The 12,204-nt window shown below is 25.9% G+C and overlaps 2 protein-coding genes across 7 annotated transcripts; both read right to left on the reverse strand.

The window, feature by feature from the left end:
• Positions 1 to 1,278: 1,278 nt before the first annotated feature.
• Positions 1,279 to 4,413, reverse strand: LOC114127423 (U6 snRNA-associated Sm-like protein LSm8). Of its 4 annotated transcripts, none has more exons than XM_027991653.2 (5): positions 4,212 to 4,413; positions 3,982 to 4,051; positions 2,972 to 3,012; positions 2,773 to 2,900; positions 1,279 to 1,527 (listed from the first exon to the last, which is right to left on the reverse strand). In XM_027991653.2, exons 2-5 carry the CDS (start codon positions 4,010 to 4,012, stop codon positions 1,437 to 1,439), a joined length of 291 nt encoding a protein of 96 aa, XP_027847454.1. In that variant the 5' UTR covers positions 4,013 to 4,051; positions 4,212 to 4,413; the 3' UTR covers positions 1,279 to 1,436. The 4 variants fall into 4 exon arrangements, with proteins under 4 accessions (XP_027847454.1, XP_050057653.1, XP_027847453.1 ...); XM_050201696.1 differs by having other exon boundaries at positions 3,982 to 4,054; positions 4,208 to 4,413; XM_027991652.2 differs by having other exon boundaries at positions 3,982 to 4,054; positions 4,181 to 4,413.
• Positions 4,414 to 8,581: 4,168 nt separating this feature from the next.
• LOC114127453 (ubiquinone biosynthesis monooxygenase COQ6, mitochondrial) lies at positions 8,582 to 11,708 on the reverse strand. 3 transcript variants are annotated; one of them, XM_027991696.2, is made up of 11 exons: positions 11,494 to 11,708; positions 11,206 to 11,407; positions 10,919 to 11,136; positions 10,599 to 10,850; positions 10,409 to 10,525; positions 10,277 to 10,345; positions 10,065 to 10,175; positions 9,771 to 10,000; positions 9,579 to 9,694; positions 9,036 to 9,217; positions 8,582 to 8,783 (listed from the first exon to the last, which is right to left on the reverse strand). In XM_027991696.2, the coding sequence occupies exons 2-11, from the start codon at positions 11,342 to 11,344 to the stop codon at positions 8,745 to 8,747; spliced, it is 1,473 nt and encodes a 490-aa protein (XP_027847497.2). In that variant the 5' UTR covers positions 11,345 to 11,407; positions 11,494 to 11,708; the 3' UTR covers positions 8,582 to 8,744. The 3 variants fall into 3 exon arrangements, with proteins under 3 accessions (XP_027847497.2, XP_027847496.2, XP_050057648.1); XM_027991695.2 differs by having other exon boundaries at positions 11,206 to 11,436; positions 11,494 to 11,684; XM_050201691.1 differs by lacking the exon at positions 11,494 to 11,708 and having other exon boundaries at positions 11,206 to 11,475.
• Positions 11,709 to 12,204: the final 496 nt, after the last annotated feature.

Here is a 12,204-nt window from a genome sequence, read left to right on the forward strand (position 1 = left end):
TTCGTAACTGATATGAGTAGGGGTGATTAAGTAGGTCATTTTTGTATTTTCTTGGTATTATGATCGTAGTAAATATATCTCGTCGCAGAAATTTGAAATCGGCAACGTTTACTCGTGAACTAGAATTTCTATCTAGTAAAATACTTACGGACTACAGTCTACCGTTCCACAAATTGTATTATATATTTATATCTACCATCTATGATTACATTTTTAACAATGATTTTAATCATAACACAAAATATAAAATCGAGAAGATCTATCAGATTTCACATTTCTAATTTGCTCTCGTCTGAAAATTTTGCGCCACAGCCTACAATGTCAAAAAATTAATAAAATGGTTTTGATAAGACAAAAAATAACAATATTTTAATGCTAATAATTACACAACACAAGATATATCATGTTTACCAGAAATGTTCAATTTTATTTACTCCAGGATTATACCGTAATAGACCCATATTTAAAATAATCAAACATCTGAAACCCATAAAAAACAAATGATTTTTTATTTCTAAGCACCAGAATCAACCAAAACCCAAATAAAACTGTTTGATTAACCTAAAATACTAATAATTTGTATTTAATAAATTTTGTGTGAATATTAGTTTAATGTTAAGTAGTTTATTAAAAATAAATTAAATAGACATCAATTATTAAATAACACACGGATAAGAATATGATATTATTTAGGACATTCATCTGATCACTTTTAATATTTTTTTACGTTTTTCTAAATTCCTAGATACTCGTATTAACTCAAATAATGATGTTTAAAACAACCAAATGTTTGTTTAAACAATTTATTCGTGTTTGAACAATGAAAACCAAAATACATTCAGACATCCAGCACTGAAGCCTGAATAAATGATTAAGGTGCAAACCACTGATTTATTTATGTTTCAATGTTTTATTACACTGCTCAAGTCTATTAAAAACAAACCACCTAGGTATATAGTAAGTAGATAACAGTTTATGTTAAAACAAAGTGTACATTTTATGAAAATGTGACCAAATTTAAACATAGAACCCATATATTTTAATAGACATTACAAGATTCAATACTTAATGGTAGCCAGATGAAAGAAAAAGTAATGACCCTTTTTGGAAGTATTCTTTTTTTAGTTAAATTTAAATTTAAATTTAATAATTGGTATGTTATACAATATATATCATCTATTAAGAAATTCATAATTATTAATTACAAAATAGAAATATTTATTTTAGCACATACTGTTATTATTTAATTGTAGGAAATCATAATTTATAAAATCAATGTCTCATTACAAATACATTTTAATTAATAAAAACACAATATTTGCCCTTATATTTATATTACTATCATAGCTTTAATAGTAACAATCACTTAATATAACAGGATCAATGCATTTAATTATTCGTAATATTATAAAATATCATAATATCATATAAATGTCTTAAAATACTACTGATCCAATAGGTTCTGCTCTGATTGCACTCAAATCTATTGAGGAATCCATTGTTTCATCTACTTCACCAATTATAGCACTGAAAAGTTAATGACTATATTTATTAAAATAATAAATACATTTTCAACTATAAACAAACATAAAATTAATATTTTTTTGTCTCTAAAAAAATCATAGATAAAATTATAACAAAACAAATGAATTTAAAAAGAGGTACAGTTAAAATAATTAAATTACATAAAAAGAATGATCTAAACTTATTAAAAACAATTATAATTAGTAGAATAAATAACATATGAAATAAATTGAAACACTGAGTTTTGCACACAACATTCAAATCCAAAAATTAATATAACAATAATATTAATTATTTTGTTAATTAATATACTAGATGGAATAAATAGTTAAATTTGGCATAATGATTCACTATACATAAGCCATAATTTTAAAGATTTAAAAAAAATTATTATTATTCAATGTTACAAACATTAGGGGCAAATAAGGCATGCATACAAGGGTTTTAATAACCATAATATAATTTAATGAAAAATTATTATATTTAAATAAACAAATCACACAAAACATTATTTATTTTATTTTGCGAAAAGAAAATTTAAATTCAATAATTAGAAAAGTGCAAAATAATTAAAATCACTCGTACACATGTTTAATGAGACGTGATTCTATAAAATTTAATGTTCTCTTGAAAATATAATTATATATCTAACGTTTTATACAATAAATTATAAAACAATTTTACATAGATATTAACTTTACAAAATAATTATATAATAAATATAATAATTCAATATATTTTTTATTGTTAGACAAATATTTATTTTAGAATTTTGATATTTTACCTGTATAAATTTACGATATTGTTAATGGAAACAATAAATTGATAATTTCAGAAATTTTTCTAAAATTATTTGCCTATTTTAATTGGTGAATTTTGTTACTATAAATAAGATAACCAGTCATAAAAAAGATTTCAAAATGAAAAATATCCTAGTTTTATATAAATACATAATAATAATAATTTCAATAACCTCAATAATCACCAATTATTTTTTCGTAAGACCTAAAATGATTGTTCAATATTTCATTATAAAATATATGATTAAACATTTTATATATGTGTAAATTATGAATATTACAAATGTTTTTTTTCACCATAATCAAATTACTTCTATGTACAATTATGAGAATATTTCTAAAATTGGAGAACTATTTAATCAAAATTTCAAATATTTATATAAGCTAAAAATAATAATATTACTCAAGATTACTGATTAGGTATAATATGATTTTAACAAATACTTACACATTGTCACCGCGAATCAAATGTAAACCTAATATAATTTGTTCAACACCTTGATTTGGGCTGTATACACGCTCATGGCTGTCATCTAAAATTATATTTATAGTTTGATCAAATCCTTTAAGTGTTCCCTGAATAAAAAAAAAAAAAAGTTAATAAGTAATTTTATCAAACCATATATTTATTAAACAATAATACTTACCACAAAGTTTCTGCCATCTGATGTTATAATAGAAACAGTATCTAACAATAAAGTATTAAGAAAAATAGTACCTAAACCATATTATGACCCATTAAAGTATACCATACATTTAAATCAGTTATTAATAAAATGTATCCATCATAATATACCAATGATAATATAATGCTCATTCTCAAAGAAGTATTTAAGAGATGGTTTAGAGGGCAATAGTACCCCATGGGCCCTGAAATATGTTAGGAACTTTATAATTTTTAAACTATGAACATTTTTTTGGAAAAAAAATTAAGAGGATGTCAGCACACTATTTGTTTTCTCTCTCTGGCCCACGTGCAACATACACATAACACATTTACGCAGAATCAATTTTTCTATATTTTTTAGTTATCTTAGAGTAAAATCGCCCATTACAAAAAAGATGGATAATAATATTTTTGAAGGAATGACATATCAATTTTATATTTTATTGTTATTTGACTTTTAAAATAAACAAAATAATGTTGTAAATTTTCATTGAGTAAAAAACTAATAAATATCATCTATGTTTTTAGAAAAACTTAAGTCTTGAAATTATAAACATAGAAGCTACTGTCAAAGCAAGTTTGAATTATACAGATGTGATAAAAAAACATTTGCAGCAAAACAAGCAAGAAAAAATAAAAGTTATATGTAATACATATCACTAACCATTATTTATTATTATAATATTATTTACTCTTTACTGCATTTGTTTTTTAAGTTTTTTTATCTTAATAATAAATTGAATACCACAAATCTCTATAATAATTAGTATTACTTACAAAATAGTTAAAACATTAATCATACACAAGACAGAGGGGAGGCTAAAATCTTAAATACGGCCCTGCTCATTCTATAGAGCTATAATGTTACAATTATATTAATGAGTATAACTAAATTAATTTTAAAATATCAGTGCAAATATTCAATTTTTAACCAACAGTGTAGCAATGAACTTTATAAAACATAAATTAGGTATATTTTTTAAAGGATACGGTTTACATAGCTCTCTAGTCCTGAACTCATTGTAATATTCAGAAATACAACAAATTACAATCAGCCTCGCTACTGAAATAAAATAGTTATAAATTATCAAGTATTAATTGAATAAAATATACAAATATACTAATGTTAAATAAGTTTAATTTTACAAAAATTAACGCCTATACTTAAACAAATCAATTTAATACATACAAAATTATTATTAAATAGATACTTCACTTACAAGAAGTCAAAAATCGACAGAGAAAAAATGTACAATTACTTGTAACTAATAAGTGAAAATAAGTGAATTAATTTAATAAAAGCATAACTAATAATAACTATTTGTATAAACTTTTAATAGGTAAGAGAATAGTATTAAAAACACCATACACGACTTCATACACAAAATCAAATCGCGGTTTACTTGTTTTTCGGCGTTAGAATGATAAGAATGAGCATTATCATTTATCACTGTTGTCACCGTCCATCGCTGAAGTAACCACTACATAATAATATTAATACCACAATATGATAATTAAAATAGATTCGTATTTTATAATTTGCCATTTCGTGAACGATGAAAATAAAATTATTTTTTTTTATAGTAATTACCTACTAATTATCGTAGACATCTTAGTTCTATAGTTTCTTTTTGTTTGTTTATGACGTATCTCGTTCGACAATCTTACTCATACATGTATTAAAAACTTAACTCATGGGTTTTGCCTCGAATATCCTTGCCTCCTTGGATTAAAATAATAAATACAAAAATACCATAATATATTTATACGAAGTAATTCATCAAGTGTCGAAGTGATCGAACACACTCAGTATTAATTAATATTTTAGTATTGCCTCTTTCCTAAATAACGCAGTTGGGTCAGTGTCACAGAATATAACAATTAGGTTAGGTACCTAATAACCTATTAGTAATAGGTTTTCTAAATCTGATTTCTAGAATTATTAAGTACTCCTACTAAAAATTAAAACAATCTTTATTACAGCTAAAAACTACTATAAAAACTTCCCACTAAATCAATCAACCACACAAATCTCCAAGCATCTAACTATTCTAACTTATCCAGTGAATTCATCTCAAGTAACAACCATCTCCCCCACGTCGATTAAACAGACACTATTATTGAAATCTTTTGAATTCTGACGTGTATTAGTTTACTAAAAAACCTCAATCCTCTCAAGTCAGTGAGCCTCCTCACGTTGTTATCTATTGCTACCAAATTTACTTATTGTATATAAATATTATAGATTGCAAAATGCAAATATTCTTTTGTAAAAATAATAAAATAAAAAGTACTCTTAAAAACAATATTTTAATTTTTTTGAACTATTTAAGCCATTTATGAAGTACTTATCCCCTTTGGTGATTCAAACTTTTGTTTTTCAAATAAAAACCCATTTTATTATAAATTAAGTAGTGGATAATACTTTTGAACAGTTGATTTCTAAATTATTAAAATATTTATAGTTCTTAAAAATAGCTTTACAAAAATATAAAAATGATGTAGTATTAGATGTAAGTATGAAATATTTATTATACTTAAAATAATTGTATAATTGGCAAGTACTATTAACAAATGATATCAGAGAACCATGTTCTTTTTTAATAAATGGAAGTAACTATTCATACAAACAAATGCCATTCGGACTAAATATAAGTGGGTCTAAATTCCAGAAAAGCATAGATATGGTACAAGGATAACTACTACATCCATTTGTTACAATATGTGTAGACGACATATTAATCAGAAAAGAAAATGAGGAGAGCCACTTCAAACATATATGAATAGTTTTAAATTTAGAAAGACTTCAACAATTTAACATCATAGTAAACATGGAAAAATGCAAATTTTTTAAGAGAAGTTACATTATTACTACAAAAGGAATAAAAATGGACCCGGAAAAAATTAAGACGGTTCAAAGTTCAAACATATAAAACACCACAAAAGAAAAAAGAAGTACAAAGCTAGGTACTTAGAGTTTCTAAATTTCTATAGGAAATATATAGGAAAATTTGCAGGTATCATACAATCACTTATTGAATTAACTAGAGAAGGAAAAAAATGGAAATGTGAAGATAGACACCAAGAGGCATTCGAAAAATCAAAAGAAGCATTTTTAAAAGAAGTAATCATGGTAGTTCCAGATTTTAGCAGGCCCATGTATATTAACACAGATGCATCCGGAATAGCAATTGGTGGAGAATTATTTCAAATTTTAGAAAATAATGAAAAGACAATATTGGGTTATGCTAGTAGGACATTGAAGGCCCCAGAGACAAGATACACAGCAACAGAAATCGAGGAATTATTATTATTATTAGTATAGTGTTGTGCAAAGTTAAGACAGTACATACCGGGAAACAAAACCATAGTACAGACGGACCATCATGCGCTAACATTTTTGACATAATGTAGACTAACCAGTGGCCGGCTGACAAAATGGATATTAGCACTTCAAGACTACGAGTTAGAGATAACATATATATACCAGGCAAATAAAATATTATAGCAGACACATTAACAAGGTACCCCAGAGAAACATACAACAGAAGGGAAACTAGAGTTAGTATAAATAATATAGAACACAAAAAGTAAAGCAAAGAATTGTGTAACGACTAACGACATAAGAAACATAAAATCGTTACAAAATGAAGATGAACACATAGCAAAATTAAGATAGGGTGACCATACGTCCTGACGTCCTGTTTTAAACAGGATTGTCCCGTTTTTCGTAGTATTTATAATACATATATTACATAAATATTGCATATTGTTTCATGTTTTGACAATCAATATACTTATATTTTACTCATTGCAAAAAAGTGTCCTGTTTTTTTTTTTTTTAGAAATATGGTCACCCTAAATTAAGAACAAAAATCACATCATCATAAAGAACGGAGTGGTATTCTTAAAAAATAAAGGAAATTGACAAATTATGATACCAGAACAGATAAGAGAATTGACATAGGAAATACATACAATATTCGGACATCCAGTCCGATATAAAACATATCATTTATTAAGAGAAATGTGTACCTATGTTTCGAAATATGCATAGAATCATAATGGACACAATAAAAAAAATGTAATGACTGTCAAGAGAACAAACCACTAAACTATAAGCCAAACATAATTTTTAATGTATATATTTGATGTGCATAGGTACTGGTTATAGGGTTAAATATTTGTATATGATTTAGCATCTGAACAATTTGTAAATTATTGTATTTATTAAAAAATATTCATAACTATAGTAATGCATACTATAATATTATAATTTTTTATTTATTAAGAGGTACCTATAATACATTTTATAAATTACAAAATAAATAATTTATTTTTAAATGTTATCAAAATCGATATAGTATCATTAGGTTCCTTATTATTATATTAAATCAAATATTTTCTTACATATTACCTACCCTTCATTCCACAAAATCCAAAATCCAGATTGGTGACAGGTGTTAGTAGGGGGCAATTAGTGGCGAATGCTGACTGATGTATGGGCATACTCATTTATCATAATGTATTATAGTTCTTTTTAATTTATAAATAAGACTTTAATTTAATATATATTACAGTGTTTCTTAAACTTTCTTATTCATGGAACCTTTTTTTATGTTCACTTTAATCGTGGAACCCCTACGTTTTTTTTAGATTTTAGCTACTTATATTAAACTTTCAACAATAAGTTATTACCGCTCGATAGTTAAACTCTGTACTTTATTTCAATAGTTGTAATAAGGAAAACATTTTTCCCTGCTAATCGTTAATCTTTAGTAAGATTTTTGAACATTTTGAAAAAAAGCACTTTAATTTTGCGGAACCCTGAAATGATCTTCGTGGAACACAGTTTAAGAAACGCTGATATATTATATACAATAGCACTTACTTAAATAATACTTTAATAATTGTAATTGAGACTTGACTAATTCTATTAATTAAAATAAAAAAATTGTCATTTACTCGTACATATAAATTTTATAATTTACGTTGATGAAGCACAACAGAATGAGCATTCCCCGCATGATTAATACGCGGCTGCTAGTAGAGAGGGTCTCGGAGTAACTGGTTTTTTACAGTGATAACAAGGGTCTTATAGCTTGAGCACACATCTATCGCATGCTTTGTCATTAAATGTTAGAATAAAGATAAACATAAATACTTAAGTATAACAAAAATAAACTAATTAATGTAACACATTAAATTTCTTTTAAAATACGTAATATATTATTGATTATAAAAATAATTTTTGTATTTTGATTAATAACGTTATTATTTCTAAGCATGCCTGAAGAATTCGCCATTGGGGGCAATGGGGGCATCCCTCTCATTAGTTAAATATTCATATTTCTAGAATTCTAGCTGAATTTAAAAATATATATAGTAGTCACTTGTCTTTATGGCAGTGGCATAAACCCCTATTACATTGTTACATACTATTTTAAAATGGAAAAATTATACATATCAGGAAATGTAAAGACTACAGCCATAATTTAAAATATTAACATCAAAAATTCTAATGTCATCAAGCTCCATTCAAATGGACCATATTTCAAATAATCAAACTTCAAAATTATTAAAAAAAAAATAGTTAATAATAACAGCTTTATTTTTATACAATTTTGATATAAAGTAATGAGATACTATTGCACTATTATATAATTTAATTAAATAAATCAATTTTAATTTTTAACATAATATGATACAAACATCAAATTAAAATAATTTATTTGGATACATTGAAACAGTAACTATACAGGTAGTCCAGATGCTTTGGCGCTTAACAATTTCTGTTTGAAAATAAAACAAACAAGAACATTAATTATTATTATATAATATATAAACATGAATTATCATTAAACACTGTCCAGTGAAAGAATATTTTAAGGTAAAAAAAAAAAAAAATTAGTTCTATTATTATGTTGCACCTGTCAAAGTAGCACTAGTTTCAATGACAGGAACTCATGTGAGAATGCACAGAATTTACAATATTCATATGTTCTCTCATTGAACAGAGTATAGTCTCTCTTAAAAATACATACTTTTATTATGGAAGCAGATTGACAAAATGAAAGTCCCACATTACGTATTAATGTTGTAATAGCAGGTGGTACAAAATTGTTACTGCTACCATAAATTTTTTGAATGGCATCAACACCTAACATGATAGGTACATTATGACGCTGTGCTGCAGTTTCATAATTTAAAAGTGCATTCAGATCTCCTATAAATTAAAATATGATGTTAATATTTAAAAATCAATATATTGTAGATGATAGTATTAACCAATGTATTTTAACCTTTGTGTTATGTCGCTACACTGTTAAAATATTTCATACTTTGCGACACACAATAAACAAATAAGAATAATGGGTAATATTTAATATTAATTGGTATTATAAAATATGTCGATAACAGATAACTTTTTTATAATCATTACAGAAATTATATCAAATACCTACTAAATTAAATGTTTGAATATTTTGTGAAAATACGCTATGAAACATTTGTACATATTATCTGCCAACACACTGGTTGAGAAACACTAGTATGAACTATAATATTACTAAGTAGATATTACATACCAATATCAGCGCCAGCTAATACTGAATGATTAAGTTGATCGCTTAATTCAATAACATCATTAAAACCTAAATTAACGCCTTGGCCAGCCAATGGATGTATTCTGTGAGCAGCATCTCTAAGATAAATATTGAGTAAGTCAGTTTAAAATAAAATCAAAAAATTAATTTTTAAAAATCTAAACTATAATTTACCCAACTAAAGCAACACGCTGACCAACATATTGACATGCATGCCCAAAGCCTAATGGAAAAGATGCTCTACTATCTTTTATTACACCAATGACAACTGGTGGAGTAGATTTTATTTTTCTGTTTTGATTATCATTATTATTTAATTGACAGTACTTATTGAGTACTTTAGACACTATACGAGCAGCATCATCTGCTAATAGTAAACTACTATTGTTAGATTCTTTTTCTTCCTAATTCATATACAATAATTTATGAAACAATAGATAGTAATATACTAAAATATTAAAAATTTACCGATAAACCATCATTTAAAGCATCAATAAATTCATTGTCATTCAACTCCGCTAAGCGATTTGCTTCTTCATAACTTGTTGTCCATACTAGCGAACATGTTTTATTATCCAACTGGTTATTGATAATACAAATTAAAGTATTAAAACATTCATAAAGGTTATAACATAGATAATGAATATTTATATTTATAATAAACTTGATTGAAAACTCACGGGTAATACAGCCAGTGGACCAAACTGAGCAAACTTTTGCCAAGCAACGTGTCCTTTATAGATATCATCCTGAAATACACAATCTATTTAATAACAATAATTTTAAATAGTTATAATTTAAAACATTTTTACTTCATCAGACTGTATATGCAAGGTTGCCACAACTGCACGTTGACCATATTCCCAACTGATATATTGCTGACCATTAATGGCAGAACGTACTTTAGAACCAAATCCATCTGAGCCAATCTAAGAATGTAGAAAATTTTTTTTTACTTTTATTACATATTTTCAAGTTTAATGTTTAGTATGTTTCACTTACTAAAAGACTAGTTTCAAAGGAAGTCTCTCCGTTAGCCACTTTTACAGTAGCTAAATCTTTATGAGAATCTGGTAAATTACATTGATTAACCCGGGAATTGTAATTTACAGTAATACTTTGCTCTTCATTAATTTGTTTATATAATGCTCCAAGAATAATATCATTTTCAACAATGTATGCTAAATCATCATCATTATTGAATGTTAACATGTTATTAATACCACCACTTCTACCTCCACCAGAATTCCAAATCTAAAATTTAGATCAAGTAGAATAGAAAATTCCGGAAAATGCCTTGTTAAATTATTTAAAACACTTACTCGCATTTCTTTGACTGCATTACAAAGTCCTAAATCACTAATAATTTGCCATGCTCCAACCGACTGTAAAAGTTGTATAGTTGATTTGTTCACAGCTGAGACTCTATTACTGTAAGAATTGTCAAATGTGTTTTTCTTTGCATTGAAATCGTATTGATTACGATTTGGACCTCCTTCTAATAGGAGGATAGACATACCACGTAATGCAGGTTCTTTAGCTGAAATATAATTTAATTTTAATGGGTATTGATAAATGCTTTGATCTGAATAATTGGAGAAATATTTACCCAATTTGCAGGCCATTGCACAGCCAACCATGCCGCCACCAGTTATAATAATATCATAGTACTTTTTACTTGAAGAATAATTTGCGACGTTACACAGAGACAAATATAATCGCTTAGCAGATGAATTTAATAACATCATGTTTGTTTTTAGATGTAAGTATGAAGAAAATTTAAAAATCCTCTATTAGTAATTTCTTTCAATCTAGCACACAAATAGACGCTTTTAAATATCTTCAAAAATGTAAAACTATTAAAATACAGTTAGCTGTGTGATAACATAATACATACATGAAAAAACTTATGCAAGCAGATTAGTCATAGGTAAGTAAAATGTTTAAATAACATAATTATCATATTAATATAAATAGTACATAGAACAAAAATGCTGTCAAAACTTCAGGATAAATTAATATTGAACGATGCAATACGAGTACACGACTTTATTTAATAATAATAATAATTATTATTTGATTTAATTATAACTAAATGTAAAAGCATTTAAAATTTAAATATTTAATTGTAAAGCGATATTAAAAAATGAGTGATTACTGATAAGAATAATCCAAGAATAACAGGAAAAAGTAAATAAGCCATAAGGTTGACAAATTTGAATTGTCTGTGATATTATATTACATAGATAATAACAATATTGCTTATATTTAATTTAAATCATGCAATAAAAACAGGGATATTATGTTAGATAATTTTGTTTTCAAATTATAGGTGAATTTTAGGTGTAACTAAAATTTTGAATCATGAACTAAGAAGATATTTTCTTATTTAAGCGGTTCCCAAATTTTATTCTCGCGATTCCCACTGCCCAGCCATGAATGAAAAACAAAACCAAAAAAAATTCTGTACATTTTAAATAATTTTTTATGAACCATACACTGCCAGTTGCCAGACCAAGGTGCCCTCAGAAAGTGCTAGCGGTGCAGTTTAGGAATCACGATTTTATTAATGTTTTTCGTGAAAATAAATTATCATAACTCCTTAAAA

Source organism: Aphis gossypii, chromosome 2, assembly GCF_020184175.1.
Source record: "Aphis gossypii isolate Hap1 chromosome 2, ASM2018417v2, whole genome shotgun sequence".
NCBI lineage: Eukaryota > Metazoa > Arthropoda > Insecta > Hemiptera > Aphididae > Aphis > Aphis gossypii.

What these genes read in the sequence shown, in the direction of transcription:
- LOC114127453 (XM_027991696.2), bottom strand. Translation starts at nt 11,344, where the DNA reads ATGATGTTATTAAATTCATCTGCTAAGCGATTATATTTGTCTCTGTGT. An exon ending in GTCCACTGGCTGTATTACCC is followed by an intron (nt 10,176 to 10,276) that starts GTGAGTTTTCAA and finishes ATCAATAACCAG; the next exon opens with TTGGATAATAAAACATGTTC. An exon ending in CAGCGTGTTGCTTTAGTTGG is followed by an intron (nt 9,695 to 9,770) that starts GTAAATTATAGT and finishes TATTTATCTTAG; the next exon opens with AGATGCTGCTCACAGAATAC.
- LOC114127423 (XM_027991653.2), bottom strand. Translation starts at nt 4,012, where the DNA reads ATGAGTTCAGGACTAGAGAGCTATGTAAACC. An exon ending in ACTAGAGAGCTATGTAAACC is followed by an intron (nt 3,013 to 3,981) that starts GTATCCTTTAAA and finishes CTTTATTGTTAG; the next exon opens with ATACTGTTTCTATTATAACA. An exon ending in CAGATGGCAGAAACTTTGTG is followed by an intron (nt 2,901 to 2,971) that starts GTAAGTATTATT and finishes TTTTTTATTCAG; the next exon opens with GGAACACTTAAAGGATTTGA.